Here is an 18,872-nt window from a genome sequence, read left to right on the forward strand (position 1 = left end):
GTGCCCGGAGTGCATCCAAAGAGGAAACTCAGCCCGAGCAGTGGATGAGATCAAGAAAAGCCTACACTTGAGTTAATTACTTCCCCATTTAATTAAAAGTAAATTAACTAAACACAGCTAACGTGATTACTGATTACTCCCTGGTGTATTTAATGATTACACTGTATTAGTTATTAGATTGAAAATAAATATTTTCCTGGCAACATTTGGAGAGGCTGTGGGGACCATACTGAGCCTTAGGGCAAGGGCCATACAGGGGGGTCTGCAAATGCAGGTTGTGGACCCACGATCCTAACCTTAGTCTTGCATTTCATTAGTACCCAGTGAGATGCTGAGCCTTAAGAGTGCCCCTGGAAGGCAACCACACCTCCTGATTCATAACATATTCCTTTCTTCTCATTCTAAACGCTGTGTGCAGAGAGCGGCGTGCTCTTCGCATGCTCAGAGGGGCTTTGGTCAAGATGGAAATAGCATGTTAAAAAAGATGTCAGGTTTGAGCCTTGGATGAAGTTAATTCCAGAGAGGGTAGGTTCTGTGAGAAGGCAGAGATGTATTCTTTCTTTCTTTTCAGAGGTCCAGTGCAGAGGAATGGTGCTGTGAGGGTGCTTTGATGCAGCGTAAGTTCAAGGCAGTGTATGGCAATTCAGGATGTGTTGATTGTTACCTTTCTCCTTGGAGATGAAGCAGGGTGGTTTCACAGGGTGTCAGGTTATAAAAATACTGTTGTGAATGCTCACACAGCTCTTCCTGGGGAGCACTTGGAAAGCATTTTATTTTATTTTTAACCTAGTGGAAGGGACACAATACAGGTTGCTAAAACTTTAGCCTGCACTTCTGTCTTTTTTTATTATTATTTATATAAAAAAAGCCCTTTCAAAAATCCTCAGGCTGTTGCTTTGTAGCAGGAGAGTAAGTGCTACTGTTTTTCTCTAATCTTTGCATTTCAAAGAGATTTAGTGAGAGATTTGAACAATTTAGTGACAGTGTCACGTAGCACTAAGGGCAACCCGCTTGAGAGGATCTCACCATGTATATAAAAGGACCTGACACATGTTTTACCTTGCTTCTGTATTGCCCGACATGAAGTCTTCTCTGCAGCGAACGCAGGGAAGACGGGTGCAGACTTGATGCACTGCAGAGTCTGTGGCTTGCTTGTCGGGCAGACAAATAATGCAGAGCCACCAAGTCCATTTGCAAAGGCTGCATGTTTGGCAGAACCAGTAAAGCTGCTTCTAGATGCTGCCCTTCAGACTGTAGGAGGCTGGCATGTTTGAATTCAAATGGAATTAAAACAAGAGCAAGCCTCCGCATGCAGAAAGCCCCTGACCCATCTCGTGATATACTTACGGTATCTGGGACTTACTGACTAGAATTCAATGGGCAAGGTTCACCTATTAGTCTAATTCATAAGCCATGGTTTGCAAAATACCGTAGACTGCTTCAGGCTTGCAGGTCACGTTAAACAATGATCAAGTCACTTGATTGCTTGATGCATGTTATTTGACTCCGGGATCAACACCATTTTTCTCTCTCTCAATAAGTTTGGTTACAGTTGCTATTTGCAGGGAAGTTCTTGAGTGGGAAAACAACTTGGCAACTGGTTATGGTCCAACACGGAAAAATTTCACACCCAGTTCTGCACCGTGTAAAAAAGGTCTTTTAACAATGGGGTGCTGCTCCTTCTGTTAGACTGAAGTCCATGTGTGGTTATGAAGGACATGTTGAGGGCCACCCTGCAAACCGAAATGGAAACCCTGATTTTTATAATTTTATAATTTTTTATAAGCACGGAGGAGAGGTTAAGACTAGAGCTGCAGATTCTTTGAAAATTTGGAAGAGGTTGGAACACGCAGGAACAGAAATCTCTTTAAAACAGCCAGGTCTTTTTTTTCAGTCTTACAATTAGCCTGGGGGGAAAATGCTACTGCTTTAATGCAACTCATGACATAAGCCATGTCTTTCTGAAACTCACCAAGCACCTTGAAATATATGTGGCTGCTTGAAGGAGGCATTCCTTCAAAATATTGTTCATTCTATCCCATTCGAGTTTATACATTGTTTGTTTTACAATGTTATTTCTTTATATTCACAGACAGCTCCCTGTCATTTAGAAAATTTTATAATAATTTCCATTCCTGTTCAAGCTTTAATATAACAATTATAATGACCATTATTTATGTGTAGTGTGTAGTGTGATCTCTACTATCTGTGACTTGTTCAATAACTTCGGATTTAAAAACCCAAATTCTTGAGTTAAAATGCTTGAGATCAGTTCTCTGACTCTTAAAATTTCTCTCCTATTCAGGAATTATTTGTCTGCATTGTTTTCCGAATAAAGGAAAAGAGATTCAGTTAATTACAGAATAGTTAACAATCAAAAACTGTGACCTGCCCTTTTTCCTACCCAGTTTGGGGGTCTCTGAGAACTATAAAAGGGATGCCACATCAAGGCCACATGCAGCCACTCCCCTGCTCTTTATTCCCCCCCCCTCCAGTTTAGCGCAACCTATACGTGTACTGTAAGTGTATGTACTGCGGGGAGAACATTTTGTTTAGAGTTAGATCTTCTTTTGCCCCACTCCCATCTCATGTACAGAATTGGAGTCCAAAGGAAAATGTTGTCATGATGAACATTCTGTGGTTTGCTATTGTTTCTCCTCTCTTATCACTTCACACATATACAAGGAGAAATAGCTGCAGTGTCTCCTGATTGCTGGGAAAGACAGCAGCGGTGTTGATAGACATTTCAGGTCCAGGGTTCTGCATTCTGGAGGGTTCTCCTCCTTCTCCTCCTCTTCCTCCTCCTCCTCTTTTCTTTGCAGGATGGTGAACGATGACAGCACACTATAGGGCAAAAAAACCAACAACCCCAGAATGGGGAATTGCACAGAAAAGAATAGATATGGAGGCCTATGATGGGTTACAAGGAATATATATCTGTGTGAGCCTCAAAGAACTTGGCAGTACTTCTAAAGATGAGGTGCTAAAACAGATCTTAGGGAGAAGTGTAGTTGTGCCTATTGGAATCAAACCAGCTGACAGTTGCCCCCTTAATTCTAGATTTCTCTCTTTCTGCTAGAATCTCATGAAAACTAGATCCCTCACTTCCGGGACAAAACTTAAAGCAGGGAACCCAAGCCTATGATGTTGATGGTGGAACAGATGTCATTGCACCACAAAAAAGCTGATTGAAGCACTGCAAATGTTGAAGAAGTGATGCTTCTCCATCAAAAGGATAGCTTCCTGCTACTAAGCTGAATGTTCAGTTACAGAGGATCTTTACAGGAAAAGCTTGATGACATCCTTGTTCGCTATGGGATGAATGACTGGCTGGGGTGTGTGGAATTAGCAGAGCACCGAAATGTACTCTTCTTTGTGTGGGTGGCAGACACAGTAGAGCACGTCTAAGCGATCAAAAGCGCAGATCTGTAGCAGTGCAGAAACAGCCCTGTTCCCTGTTACACAGTGGGTTTCAGTTTGGTAGCAATAAAGGACTGCAGAGATAGTGAGCTGCAATGCGGAAACCACGGGTTTTTACCTAGCTCAAGTCTTTTTTTTTTTTTGAAGAAAAGCAACAGTGCCATGGTAGTTAAGGGATAATGTTATAAAACGTGCGTGTCAGTCACAGTCGCTGCTTTTCAGTTTCTTTCCCCAGGCGGGCTATGAATGGTTTCCAGTTTTGCTGTACAATTGCAGTAAGATAGGAAGCTCACATGGAGCGTGTTTTCTCATTGAAAAGGATGCCTGTTAATGGTCAGGGCGGTGCTTTGCAGCATAAATTAGGACTCAAGGACAGATTCCTGCCAGCAATTTTTCTCTTGGCTCAGTTATAATTTCTTTCTTCTGGCCCATTGCCAGAACATGACACCCTATACTTATTTATTTAATTTACATCTTGCCTTTCTTTCAAGAGCTCAAGGGTGGATACATAGCATTTCCTCCTCCCATTTTGCCCTACAGAGACGGTATTGAGAAACATAAGGAAAAGATCAGGCATCTTCTTCCTCTACCTTTTATTGTGCTTAAAAGATTACAAAATCCATTTTTGTCAGGGGACTACTTTGCCCATATGCCTGGGTAACTGCTTTTTTTAAAAAAACAACAACTCTTCAGTAGGGTGGGGAAGGCAAAGGATCCTTCAAGTGTTCAGACTCAAAAGCCTGCATGTTTAAAAAGACCCAGAAAGGAGAGCTACACAATAATACATTGCAAGGATTGAAACGTAATTAGCAAGAAGCATAAAAGCAGCCTCTCAACTCTGAATGCCAGGCAGGAGGAAAGTTAAGGGTTAAATGGTGCACTAGGACTGAACACGTAAACTACAGCATATAGCCGTGGATCCACTTGAGGCTTTAGCTTTCAGTGGAAAACAGGATGGCTGAGGCGTTCACAGTGGCTCAACGCTGTGCAATATTTTGCAGAACACAGAAGCGCGGACTATCCAAAAGTGCTGCAGCAAATCCTGCAGGAATTGGAAAAATCCCAGCATCTTGTGTAAAGGTCGCAAGTGAATGACACGATATGCAGTAGACGGCAAATATATAAAGCACCAGGGTTGTCTTGGCAGGTTAAAAACAGAAATGTAGTTTGGATTTGCACAAACCCGGGGAACTTTCCTTAATGTAGTGCGTGCGAAAGGATCGTGCAGTTTTGTTGCAGGCAGAGAATGGGAACGCACGCCTCCTTGATTTAGCTGTTCTTGCAGTTAAAAAGGAAAATGCAAATGGACATCTCCGTTTGTCTCCGGACAAATGGTGGCAGCAGTTTCTGGAGCAATATTTTAGAGACGGGCTGCAAATTCTAGAAAGATCGCTGTACAGGAGATTGTAAAGCTGGTAATTGACCAAGCTATTATCTAGGGAAAAACAAGAGAACGGCTTTAGAAACGCAGTTGCTGCTGCAGAGATAACTGCGAACAGGGAATATCGGTATATTTAGCCATGACAGCTGCTCTGACTCGCATCGGAGGCAGCTTTTTCCAGTTTTAGCGCCTTCCGGCAGTTTGGGAATAATCTAATTCCCTTTGGCCCATCTGATGAAGGATTATGGGAGTAGTGATCCTGCACGGCTGCACGAGGGGCTTTACAATAATAGGGTGTCAGTGAAGTAAAACAGGGACCGAGTCCGGGAAAGGTGGCCCCTAAGACCTAGATTTAGCAATGCAGCAATCGGAATCTGACCTCCAAGGGAAGGGTGCAGAACTTTGCGCCAAAGCGGCGGCGGCGGCGGCGGCGGGGGGAAATCTGCGCGTCGGAATCCCGCGCACCGCAGAGGAGAAAGCAAGAGTGTTGACTTGGGAATCCCCATGGGTTGCTCTCGAGCTTTATTCGCTTGGTAGATTTCAGGCTAGCTCGAGTGGGCTGCGGACTTGCTCGGCGCGTGGGGAAGAATCAACACACAGTACAGCATCTTGCGACCAGCAGCTCCCCTCCTCCAAATTTGTCGCATGGCTAAAGCAGTTATTTTCTCTCTCGCCCCCCTCCCCCCCTCAACCCGGTTCGACTAATCCTAGTGAGTCAGAAAGCTGTGGGGGCGTCTCCGCGATGCTCCCAATCCGTTACGGAAATGGGGGAAGGGGGGGGGAAGAGAGCTATTCACGATTGGGAGGGGCTGGGAAAGGGGAGAGGGGTAAGTGCTCTGTCCTAAAGGGGCGACGCAGATCCGCAATGAGAGGTTTGGTGATACCAACTGCACGCTAATCCTTGCCCTAAATGGTAAAGGCGGCCGTGAATTTCATTCTTTGCAAGGAGCGCAACATTTTTTCGCTCTATTTTCAGGAAGTCTACGTTTGGCATAGGGAGAAGGTGGGGGGGGGGAAGCTTTAATTTTGATAGCGCGGTGATAGGATACCCAGCAGCTGGTCGCCCGTGAGTGGGCTGCGAAGCTAAATGGGATGAGGTTCTTAGTATGGGAGACCACCGCGGCATAGTATAGGTCGAGAAACATCCTAGGAGCTCAGGTGCAAAGAGCTTGCCAAGGAAACATCGGGCTGGGCTCGATGGAAGAAGACGCTTTTAAAAAATCTGGAGTGACCCTTTACTTTTTAAACAAGAATGGGATTCAAGCCTCCTGGGAAAAATTGCCAGTAAAGCTTACGGAACTATGACTTCCCACATGCCTCAAAGCGCTGCGTATTGGCTGGTGCTTCTGGGAATTGTAGTTGAGCATGAGCAGTTTGTTTCCTTTTGGGGGGAAGAATGGTGCAGTGTCCTCTGGCGGGAGCATGGCAGGCCAACTGCAGGCCCTCTTTCCTTTATTTATGTTTGGTAAATTACAGGGCTCGCTCTTGGCAGTGAAAACCCCTCTCTTGTTTTGTTGGTATAATGAGGTTAGAAGAACTCCTGACAGGAAAAACAGGAGGTGATTTGTAATGGAGAATGGGGGGGATTGTCAGTGCTGGATTTCCCCTCCTTTACATGTCAGAAAAATAAAGAATCTACTAGTGGAGAATCCGGTCTGGAGATGGTGCAGTATTTGTTGATATTATAACTACATTTGTCTGAAATATATGTGCTGATTTCGAAGCTATTTGTTGGGAATGTGGATGGCCGCTTTGGTCTAGTGACTGAAACGACCAATCTCATTTGGCCAGTTAGATGGGTCCATAGCAGGGGGGGTGCCAGCTACCCTAGCCACTTTACCAGTACACCTCTCGCTGGGCAAACACGAGGAAGACATAATGTTTGTAGTGACCCCAGGCATGGAATGCCCGATGATCCTAGGGATGGAATGGTTAAAAAAAATGGAACCCCTGGGTGAATTGGAGGACGGCAGAAATCAAATTCCTGAAGGGAGACCCTATGGACTTAAAATCCCAAGGGGGGCTACCAGAATCAAGAACAGAAAAAGGACCCATGGGAGAGGAAAAGGGACTACCAGAAATACCAGAGGAATACAGAGACTTTGCTGAAGTTTTCAGTGAGGAGAGGGCGGATGAGCTTCTTCCCCCCACCGACCCACGGACTGTGCCATTGAATTCAAGCCTGGGGCAAAAGTCCTGAAGCCCAGATTATAGTCCATGAGCCCAAAGGAGAAGGAGGAAATGGAAAGATTCATAAAGAAAAACCTAGAAAGGGGGTTCATTGAACCAGTCAAGCCTAAAGTGGCTGCCCCGGTCCTCTTTAGAGAGAAGAAGGATGGCTCTTTACGCTTATGCGTGGATTATAGGGCCCTGAATACAATCAGTGGAAGCCACCTATACCCTTTGCCCCTCATGAAAGACATGTTGTCACACCTCTCGAAAGGGAATTTTTTTTCTAAACTAGACCTAAGGGAAGTTTACTATCGCGTGAGAATTAAGGAAGGGGATGAATGGAAGACCGCATTTAACTGTCCCATGGGGTGCTACCAATTCAAAGTCTTGCCATTTGGATTGCAAGGGCCCCCCGCAGTATTTATGCAATTAATCAATGACGTTCTAAGACAGCACCTATTTAAGGGTGTCCTGGTTTACTTAGACGACATTCTTATCTTCACTGAATCAAAAGAGGAACATGTCAACCTAGTCAGAGTGGTCTTAAAGAAACTGCGAGCTGTCCACCTATATGCCAAACTCTCGAAATGCGAATTCCACCAGGAAAGGATAGACTACCTAGGTTATCGCATATCCCCCCAGGGCATTGAAATGGACCCAGAGAAGGTCAGAGTAGTATTAGAATGGGCACCACCCTGCACAAGAAAGCAACTGCAAAGTTTCCTGGGCTTTGCAAACTTTTACCGCCAATTCATCCCCTCATTTGCCCAGATAGCCCTGCCCCTTACGAACTTACTAAAAACGAAGGGAGCATCCTCAGAAAACCTAGCCAGCCACTAACATGACAATGGAGTGCCAAGCAGTGTTTGAGAGATTAAAGAGATTTTTTTCTGCCGAACCAGTACTGAGGCACCCAGACATGGATAAGCCCTTCGTAATACAGATGGATGCAAGTGATGTGGCAGTGGGGGCTGTACTATTACAAGAAAACAATGAAGAGGTATTGCAACCCTGTGCGTATACATCCAAGAAACTAACGGAAACAGAACAGCGCTGGCCCGTATGGGAGAAAGAGGCGTATGGGATATCTTGATCATTACTCACGTGGCACCAGTTCCTTGAAGACAACAAAATCCCTTTCCAGGTGTAGACTGACCACAAAAATTTGGAAGCCCTGAAAACACCCAGGAAGCTCAACCCCAAGCAAGCCCGCTGGTCCCAGCATTTTCACCAGTTCCAATTTACGCTCAAGCATTTGCTGTGGGGGAAAGAACTTCCTGGCAGATGTACTATCTCACATGCCCCAATATAACAGCATGCGAGCCACAGACTTTAAACCGATGATGGTAGAATCACAACTGGCAGCGCCAGTAACCACCAGAGCCCAAGCTTAATTAAAACCACAGATGGGCAGCCAAACTGGAATTGAATTCCGGAAAAGTTTGGAAACAGATGAATGGTTCCAGAAAAACAAAAATGTGTGCACAATGAGAGACGGGCTGCCTTGGGTGGGGGAAAAGTTATATATACCAACAACCCAAAGAGTCACATTCATGCAGCTTTGCCATGACACAAAATCAGCAGGGCACTTTGGATTTGTAAAAACATTACAATTAAACGGCAATTTTGGTGGCCATCCATAAAAAAGACATAGAAAGTTACGTGGCCAGCTGCCCAAAGTGTGCAACTGCAAAGAGATTGCAAGGGAAATCGCCTGGACTGTTACAAACTGTGGCAAATCCCTCAGCCCCCTGGAGGGAAATAGCCATGGATTTTATAGTGGAATTACCAGAAAGCAATGGGAATACTGTTGTCTGGATGGTCATGGACTTGTTTCCAAACAGGTGCACTTTATCCCTTGCCAAAAGATTCTCACTGCAAAAGCCTTAGCGAAACTTTTCATCCAGCACATTTACAGATTGCATGGGGCACCCCAATGCATCATTTCTGATAGGGGAGTGCAATTTACGTCTGCATTTTGGAAGGAATTTTTATCTCTCTTAGGGACCACTCAGGGACTGACATCTAGACATCATCCACAAGAGGATGGACAAACAGAATGCTGTCACTCAGTACTTGAGCAATATTTAAGATGCTTTATTAATTTTCAGCAAACAAATTGGACGGACCTACTCCCTTTTGCAGAAGTTGCCTACAATAATGCAGTCCACTCCAGCACAGGTTACACTCCTTTTCAAATAGCCACCGGTCAAAGTTTCAACCCCATGCCAAAATTAACCCCAAACGAACCGGCGATCCCATCACTGAAAGAATGGATGGAACTGAGGTAGATGAAAAATTGCCATTAAGAGAAATGATAACGTACTTTTGAATTATATTTTAATTAACAGGGGTGATGTTTTGAAAGCATTAACTAATACTATAAACTGGCTGAGTGTGATGAACTGTGTGCAATTCTATGAAGAAACATTTTTACAAGAAGTGCCCACTCAAAGTCACAAATGGTGTAAGATATTACACGTGTAGAGGAGTGTGGTTTTCTGCACATTGTATAAACTTCCCTTTTTCCTTTGTCTCAAGATATGAACTTCTCTCTTTTAGTGTGTTAAAGGTAGATAAGAAGTCATCTATTAGGTTAAGCGTGGGCAGCAAGCTGTATAAAAATGACACCCTGGGAGTAACTCAGGGTTCAGAATCTGTCATGCGAATGCTCTGAACCATTGTGCACAGATAAAGCCTGTTTTCTCCAACCCTTCGTGGTCTTGTCTTCTGATGTAAGTATCGTAGTTTTTTCCACAACAGAACAATTACAAAACACCTGGCCAATAGTTAGAAAAGCACTAGATGAAGCTAGGCAGGCGTACAAAGCACAAGCCGATAAAAAAAGGGTTGAGCCTACACCATTCATTATAGGAGAAATGGTGTACTTATCTACAAAATACCTGAAGTCCCTACAACCCTGTAAAAAACGTGGACCAAAATATATAGGGCCTTTTCCAATTAAAAGAATCATAAACCCAGTAACAGTAGAATTAGAATTACCAAAAAATCTCAGGCAAATACACCCAATTTTTCATTGCAGCTTGCTGAAAAGAGAGCATCAGTCATTGTTACAGCCAAAAATCCCCTCTACCACCTCCAATCATGGTGGAGGGCAAACAACACTTCAAAATAAAGGAAATTGTAGATGCTAGGAGATATCATGGAGCGACTTAGTACCTAGTTGCATGGAAACACCTCCATGTCTCACAAAATGAGTGGGTCCATAAACGTCATGTCAGAGCCCCGAAGCTATTAAAGAAGTTTCACACAGAGTATCCTAAATAACCTGACTAAATTTTATACCTGTTTTGTTTTTCTTTCAGGTGGATCTATCTTATTCTTAAGGGGGCAGGATGTCAGAATCCAATTATATTTCATCTCTAGTTATCGACTATGGAAAACCCCATTTCTGCCCTCTCTGGATTCTGTCATATGATGAAGGGGAAGGGGGGTGAATAAAGGGGTTTTATGGCCCTCACTTCCTTCGGGACAACTTCAAAAGGGACTGAATGTGGATACCACCAAAAGGACTAACCATAACAATGGGGCCATCAGCTTTCATCTACTCCCCTCTGAAGTCTCCCGCCGGCAGTGAGGAAAAAGGGGGTGGAAATGCAACGCCTGGGATTGTCACTGGAAGGATGGTGGGGTGGGGTTGCTGGGAACCCCTTAAAACCTTGAACCATAAGGCTTGGCCCCCAAGTCCTGTCTAGAACACCTGCAACCATTTTCTCTTAATAAAGATGCCTGTTGGAAGAAATATTCCAAGAGTTCTGTCTTCTTAAGATGCAAAGTGGGGTGGGTCCTTACAGCAACTTTAAGACTTGTGGACTTCAGCTCCCAGAATTCCTTAGCCCACATGGGAATTCTGGGAGTTGAAGTCCGCAAATCATAAAGGGGCTGTAGTTCTCCCCCCTTCTGCCTTACAGGGTTGTTTTTGCAAGGAAAATAGGAGGAGTACTGTATGTATTCACTGTCTTGAGTTAGTTATAAAAACAATAAAGGTGGAATATAAAACAGACAAATAAAAAATAAATAAAGTTAAGTACTATTTATATGGACCATATGTAATAGTCTTGACCCTCGTGTCTGTGGACCATATATAATAGTCTTGACTCTCATGTTTAGCCAGCTCTGACATGCTGGCCTAGTTCTGCAGTTTCCTGCTGAAAACCATCAGTGTCTTACCATTTTTAAGTGGGAAATAATGAAATACTCATTTATGCCATAGATTTTATACACCAGAAAAGAGCCAGACCTATCCCTCCTTGGGGAAAATTTAGAAAATCCTAGGCTGTGCTGTATAGTATGGCCTGAGCCTGTGACTTGCTGTTTGCCCTGGTCTGGGGTGTTTCTCACAGCTATCAGCCTTGTGTTCAGTGGTTTGAATCTTCACCATATTTGGTCCCCTTTCTGTCTGCTACAGTCTCTGCTGACGTTTGGTAGACGGAGGAACAGCTTGTGAAGTTGGTCTACTGTACTATGCAGTGATTTTCAACCTTGGTATTACTGCCAGCATTGCCAACTGGGGAATTCTGGAAGTTGAGGTCCATATAGCTTAAAGGTGCCAAGATTGAGAAACATTGGTACTATGTCTAGACTTGATAGAACAGGAAGCAAAGTCCTAAAATCTGCCTGTTTGGCTTACTCCTCAGTAAGTCCAGTTTGTGACACTAGAGGGCACTATCTTACAAAGACTGGCATAGCTGTTAGACTAGACTAGAGGGTAGCTTTTTATCATTTATATCTTATATATTCTTTTTTTTTTGTAAAAAAATTTATTTTCAATTTTACAATACATAACAATCTTACAAATACTTCAGATATAAAATAAAACAAATTGATACACACCACATTCGGTCTTGCCCACCCATTTTCCCCCAAACCGCATCCCACCTCAAACCAACTCACTTCTTTCCCTCTTTTTCTTCACTCACCCCCTCTCCTCCTTCACCTCCACCTTCCTACTTACTTCTCACCTTCTTCTTCTCCCTCTTGATGCGGTCCAGGGGAAATGCCCAAGCAGTTCCTCTCTCAAAATTAAAACATTAATATTATATACAATAAGACTATTTTTACTTTATCTGAACTACTTAAACTTCAACCCATCCACCCCCCACCCCCCTGGTACAATTATAATAGAAGGAAAAAAGCTGTTTTCCCCCCAAAAAGTTATATATATATAACTTTTACGTGGGAGAAAACCCGAACAACCAAAGACCTACATATATATATATATATATATATATATATATATATATATATATATATATATATATATATATATATATATGGAAACTAATCAAGGAGAGAAGCAACTTAGAACTAAGGAGAAACTTCCTGACAATTAACAATGGAACAACCTGCCTCCAGAAGTGGTGAATGCTATCATATTTATCTTTTATGATACATATAAACTTAAATAGCATGCTTTATTATAAGATCTCTCTGCAGTCCAATGTTGACACAGAAAGACCACAAAGGGAGGCCCTGGATGCTCCAGACCTCAGTATTGCCTGAAACAGCACAAAGACAGCCCATATGAGGAACCATCAATTGTGGCTATGAAAGAGATACAGGTGCCCTTTGGTGCTCACTGTCTGGGCAGAGAAAGGCATGCTCTTAACAGGCAGTAGAGTTTCCAGGCAAGGGCCTGCTCATTCTTGGCAAGAAATGAGCACTGGTTCATTACGTTCATGTTCCTGGTGGCTGGGCAGGAACACAGATTTGGGACCAGGACAATTGAGAATATCCTAGGAAGCAGCATTAAAAATCACAGATAGACGCCCGTCAAGGCAGATCCAGGAAAATGTAGTGTCTGAAATGAGTCACTTCCTGCTGTTGGCAATTACAGCCAAGATCTCCATCTCTACTGCAGAGCAGCAGCTGTCCTTTGTGTGACTGGTTATGTTCAGTTGGCCCATGTGTCCCCTGGAGTTCACAGTGGATCTGATTCTGTAATTTACTTTTCCAGGAGGGACCTCTTAAGAATCTCTTTCCCCCCTGCAGTATGAAATGCCTCCGTCAGATGTTCTTACCCTTCATTCCGCTGCAGTTGGTAGGGTCTGCTTGCATCTCACCTAGACTCCAGGATACTGTTAGTTATACATGCACCACTGATTATAAAACGCTGGCTTAGAGGACATTGGGCAAAAGAAATTAGACGTTTTCTTATAGTGGTCCCTCTGTTTGCTAGTTGATAAAATGTAAGAGAAGGAGTGGTTTGTGCTACTGGAAACAAGCTGGGGGGGGGGCTTTTTTTTAAGAGAACCAGCCACTGACCTCCACTTCTTCCCCTCCCCCTCTCTAAATTCCTTATGGAATTTGTTTACTCCTGAGATTGAGGTAGGAAAAAAAGCTTCTTGCACAAGGAGTAATGATTTTCATGAATGCTGGCACCTAGTTTGGCCTGGCACTGGGACAAACAGCAGGGAATGGAATGCCCCCTTGGTGTTTTTCCTTGTTTGTGAAACTTGCAGCAGACCATTTTCAATGAAGCCAGAACACTGGATTAAATGGCAAGGCTGTCCTTAGGGAAGGGAAATTTTCCCCCATGTTTTCAGATTATTTTAATGCTACCCTAAGAAGGGGCAGTAAACAGGATGGGGGAAATCTAAAGACAATAATCGGGGAGTTACAGTTTTTGATTTTAATTGGAAAATCTCTTTCCAAAGGATAAAGCCAGATGTTTAAATGCAAAATAGGTTTGCTTGAGAAAAGAGAAAAGCAGGAAAAATAAGGGAAGGCAACAGTCCTTGCTGCCTTTCCCCTTCCCAGAATTCTAGATTAAGGTGGTCTAGCAGCTGATAGTTATGTATTGCCTGCTTGGGTGACAAACTCTTAATTTTTGCTTTGGCACCACTATGCCCCTAAAGTAGCTTCAAGTCAGGTCTAAACAGATGGAATTCAGTTGTTTTTCCCAGCCCAAAACAAAATTATTTTTTTTCTGGTGAAACTCAGTTTGTGGCTTTTTACTATTCTCCTTGAGGATTTCTGATTTGCTGGTTAGACCCAAGATAGTAAAAATGGAATGGCCCAGGTTTCAGACCCAGTCGCCATATGATGGGGTGAGCTCCCATTACTTGCCCCAGCTCTTGCCCACCGAGCAGTTCGAAAGCATGCAAATGAGAATAGATAAATAGGTACCACTTTGGTGGGAAGGCAAGCAGTGTTCAGTGTGCCTCGGCGCATAATCATACCACATGTCCACGGAAATGTGTGCAGAAAATGCTGGCTCCCTCGCCTGAGAAACAGAGATGAGCACCATCCCCTAGAGTCAGACGCAACTATTCTGGAGAAATATTTATCTTTACCTTTATTTGATTGGCTAAAGCCTTAATCATTATCCTGAAAGAGACTGGCTTTAACTTACCTTCTCCACCCAACTGACGATTGTGCTCAGAAAAACAGAAGAGATAGGAAGGGACTTCCTAATAATATACAAGCAGAAGTAACCTCTTCTACTTTTCTCTGAAGATGTACTGAACCACAGTGTCTTAGCCAAACAGGCACTAACTAGTTTAGCTAGAGGGACTACATTGATTTTTAGGGTTGGGCACTCTTTGAAAATGACTTGGAAGAAGAGCTTCTGACCATCAGTGCCATTTTAATGCCTCCTCTGTTCATTAAGCTGGCCATTTTAATGCCTCTCCTGTATTCATTAAGCTAGCCTGATTTTTTTTCAGGCTGTTGTTCTTTTAAGAGTCACATGGATATCTTAAAGCATATCCTTCCTTCCTTCCTTCCTTCCTTCCTTCCTTCCTTCCTTCCTTCCTTCCTTCCTTCCTTCCTTCCTTCCTTCCTTCCTTCCTTCCTTCCTTCCTTCCTTCTTTCCCTCCCTCCCTCTCTCTCTCTCTCTCTCTCTTTTTCTTTCTTCCCTCCGTCCCTCCCTTCTAATTGGAAGCTTAAAAAAAGTCAGGCTATTTTGGTGAACAGTGGAGAGGTGCTAAACCTATGTGTGACCCAAGCGTTCAGATGGGAGGTTTACCGTATATTGCATCCAAGTTCCAAAAGACCACAATTCCCATGCATTTTATGCCTCGTAATAAGACTTGTTCATTCCATGAAAACTTGGCTAGTCCCATTATTGTGTGTTTCTCGTACCTCCTGGTATTTTACTACATGGAAACTATTGGTTGATTTAGAAACCATCTTTTCTTGTGAGAAATGCGAGCTTTGTTTTGTTCCAAGTCTTAATTCTGGTATGTTTCACATGCTGAATAAATTGAAATCTTTATTTGCTGCCTCCTTGGCTTCCTCCGAGTGGGTCTCATGTGTTACATCATTCCTACATGTTGACTCACACAAATCAAGACATGAAACTACGTGTCATTAATTTGTGTCATTGTATAATTATTGGCATTATTTAGCAGCGATAATACAGTGGCATTAATGCATTTTCCATTAATTAACGTGGGGGGATAATGAAGCATTAAGAATTCTCCAGCTGGCAATATTAGAGTATCTGAGGTACATCAGTCTGACTGATGGCACTCTGTCTCAAATATCTTTTAGAGGGGAACTGTCTTAGAAAGGATTTGGCAGCAATTTTTAAAATTAGTATCCCTGCAGCTTATGCCAGTGAGTTTCAGATGTTAGGGAGAGTTCTTTGTAGAGAGAATTATCTGAGAGAGGAAGAGCAGGCTGGCCTCCTGCTTAGATGCTAATTAGCTTTTTTCTTCCATCTGTTTTTCTCTTTTTTAGAGCAATAGGCTTAGATTTATAGAAAATTAAATGAAAGCCAGACACTTAGGGGACACTGTTGTTTTGCCCAGTCAAGCAAAATGCTCGGTCTCTCAAATCATGAGTTTAGTTAGGAATGTTGTGGCTAAACTTACCTACTGAGTGATTTTACAGTTGAACCATAAAAGTCCTGGTCACTCCTAAAAGCTTATGTTAGAAGTGTGTGTTGGAAGAGTTTTGATGTATTTAGGCCTCTCAGCGTGGAGCCAACTCACCAGATGCAGTGGGGGAGGGCAGTTGTCACAAGGAGAAGAAAGGTCTCTTGTGAAGATGTATTTTCATCCTGGAATTGCTGTCTGGATTGGAGGGAGGTCTTACTTATCTAATTTGGCTTTTGCAGTTAAACTGGATGTAATTCGGAGTGGAGGGGATGATAATGTTTATTATTGCGTGGCTAGGTGTTCCATAAAGGTGAGGTACAGTACTTGCCTTCTATAGCTGCATTAAGTAAAACTTAATTCATCAATTGTGCATTAATCACAAGTCATTGTAACAATTGTCTCACAGGGTTTCCATTGAATAGCGGGCTCTTGTGAAGTCCAGTGAGGTTTTTTTCTGGGAAAAAAACACTCAATTCAGTTGTCCAGCTGATATTAATGCAAACTTTGGCAGCCTTCTAAAGCTCAGTGAAAGTGTCTATTTCAGTCCTTGGCAGGAGTGAATTATTTTTTAATTAGCAACTTGATGGACAAGGAGGAAAGGATGGAAAAAAGAATATCATAAAAGGGAAGATAGAAGGGAATGGTTTGTCTCCTTAGTGGTCTTTCCCATTGTGGACAAGAAGCTTCTGAGAGATTTCTGTCCTGATTTATGTGTGTATGTGTAATACTTCAATCCTGTGTTACGCATGGCTTTTGCCCCTCCAGATAGAAGTGCTATCTGGAGGGAAAAAAATGTCTTCTGCCTTAGAAACAAACAGGTTATGGCACATTTACTACATCTAACCATCTTTATATTCTAAAGATTTTCCATTTTAAAAACGGTTTGGAAAATCTCAGATGAGGCCACATCACTTATGAATCCTTGGATGGGAGCCAAATTGATGAATTGGCAGACATCTTAAATATCAATAGGGATGTTTACTTGTATTTGGAGATGATGTTGGCTAATGGTGGAAGATTCCTGAGCAAAAGTTAGCAGAAGAAAATCTGGTGAAGTGTAGTTCAAATCTGCCCTGTTCTTGGGTGTTCTGGGTTCCTCCAGATTTATCAAGGAAATAGAAAATGATGGTTTAAAAGAGGTTAAGGTGTGGCATCAGTTCAAGCTGATACATCTTGGCTTATCAGGCTGAGCTTAGATTTTTCCCCTTTGTAGCATAGATTTTGCTTCATGTGCTATGAAGAGTGAGTATGAATATTGACTCCATCTGGAATCATAACTTGAAGAACAGTCTGACTTGGGGGTAATTTAAACATTATGATGTCTTTTCCTTTTTCCAGGGCAAAATATTTCAAGGGGAAGAAACTTCATGGGGAGTTGGACATCAAGGTTGAACAGGTAAGTCAGGAAGCAAATATTAGGGACTGACTTCTGAAATCCTTATCAGAGTTTCAACCATATAGCTTTCCAGTTATTGTTTGGCTGCAGTTTCCAATTTCCAGCTAGGGTTGGTGGTAATTGGAGTTAAATAAAACCAGGACCATCTTCACTTGCTTATTGTGCATTGGCCCCTGTTATTAGCGGGATCCGTAATTTGTCTGGCCTGACCCTCAAAAGTAGCTTAAAGCCAACTCACAGTTGTTCTCACATATATTGACCTTGAAATAGTAATGGAAGATGCAAAGACATGCATGCCATTCAATCAAATGAATGCCAAATGACCTACCTACCATTAGTCATGGCTGACCTTGGAGGAACAAAGTTCTTTTTACTCCTGTTCTACACAAAATGAGAAGCAAATAAATTACTAGTGTCTGTGGTCCACATTCTTAGTTTACATTAGGTCTGGTAATATGCAAACAAATTAGAACAGTACTATGATAGGGAACTGCAAAGCCCCCAAGCTACCTTTCACCTTAAAAGACCAATGAAACAATAGCATGCAAGTGAAGCCCTAGAGCTGATAACAGGCAAAAAGTAGGAGTCCCTTTCAGAGGGAGAAGAAACTCCCTCTGCCTGCAAATATTAGTTTTACTCTGGCTTCAGATACATTCAAAAGATTGCTTACCCACAGAGCTGATGTTATGGGACTGCATAGGACAGTGGTGGCGAACCTATGGCACGGGTGCCAGAGGCGGCACTCAGAGCCTTCTCTGTGGGCATGCACGCCGTTGCCCCAGTCCTAGGCCTTCAGCTGGGTTTTATAAAACCTTTTCGCTTTAGGCCTCTGCTGCCATATGCAAAAAAAAAAAAAGGTTCAATCAATCAGTCAATTTCAACTTCTCGCAGAAAAAAAAAGATCTTGCAAAGTTGGAATTGACTGATTGAGCTTTTTAGTCCCACCCAGTCTGCTGTTACCATCGCAGCCATGCCCACCCAATGGGCCACGCCCACCCAATTGGCCACACCCATCAAATGGACCACACCCACCCGGCACCCGACGATATATAGGTGGGTTTTGGGTTGCAGTTTGGGCACTCACTCTCTGAAAGGTTTGCCATCACTGGCATAGGAGCATGGTTCTGTTGCAAAAGTTTTTTTGTGGAGGTGAACAAACATTGATTGATGCTGAAAGTCATATTGCCTTGTGAGGAATTTAAGGAGTATTTTAGGTGCACCCTTGGTTAAGGGTAAGTCTACATGGAATGTTTGTTTAGGTTTCAATGTTGCCTCAACTGAATTGCAGTTTACTGAACTTAAAATGTGGTCTATAGGCCTTTCAGTTTGAATTGAGAATACAGCATAAAATACACACTGCCACGGAAGGTTAGACACATGAGCAAGATATATTTCAAGGAAGCTACCTCACCATTAGATTATATTTTTCTGCTGAGAATCTATTGGATAAAAACCAGGGAGGAGAGGTGTTAAATTCCATCAGCATGTAGTTTCTACATTTCTGCCCTTAAAATGAAACTGGGAATGAATTCAGAGTAAGTAAGCCTGATGGGAATCCCACCCTGTTTTCCTACTCTAGGGTAATTCCAGAATTAGTTTTTTAAACCATTCCAGTAAAGTCTTATCGTATATGATTTATGAGGGTTGCAAATGGGGT

The 18,872-nt window shown here is 42.8% G+C and overlaps 1 protein-coding gene across 1 annotated transcript in view; it reads left to right on the top strand.

The window, feature by feature from the left end:
• The window catches only part of SYN1 (synapsin I), a 41,902-nt gene that overhangs the window by 17,505 nt on the left and 5,525 nt on the right, over positions 1 to 18,872 (top strand). The window contains exon 2 of the mRNA XM_039320370.1: positions 17,158 to 17,215. Within this exon, the coding sequence (XP_039176304.1) occupies positions 17,158 to 17,215 (58 nt within the window). The remainder of the gene's footprint in view (positions 1 to 17,157; positions 17,216 to 18,872) is intronic.

Source organism: Crotalus tigris, unplaced genomic scaffold (assembly GCF_016545835.1).
Source record: "Crotalus tigris isolate CLP2741 ecotype Arizona unplaced genomic scaffold, ASM1654583v1 scf7180000023637.1517150, whole genome shotgun sequence".
Taxonomy (NCBI): domain Eukaryota; kingdom Metazoa; phylum Chordata; class Lepidosauria; order Squamata; family Viperidae; genus Crotalus; species Crotalus tigris.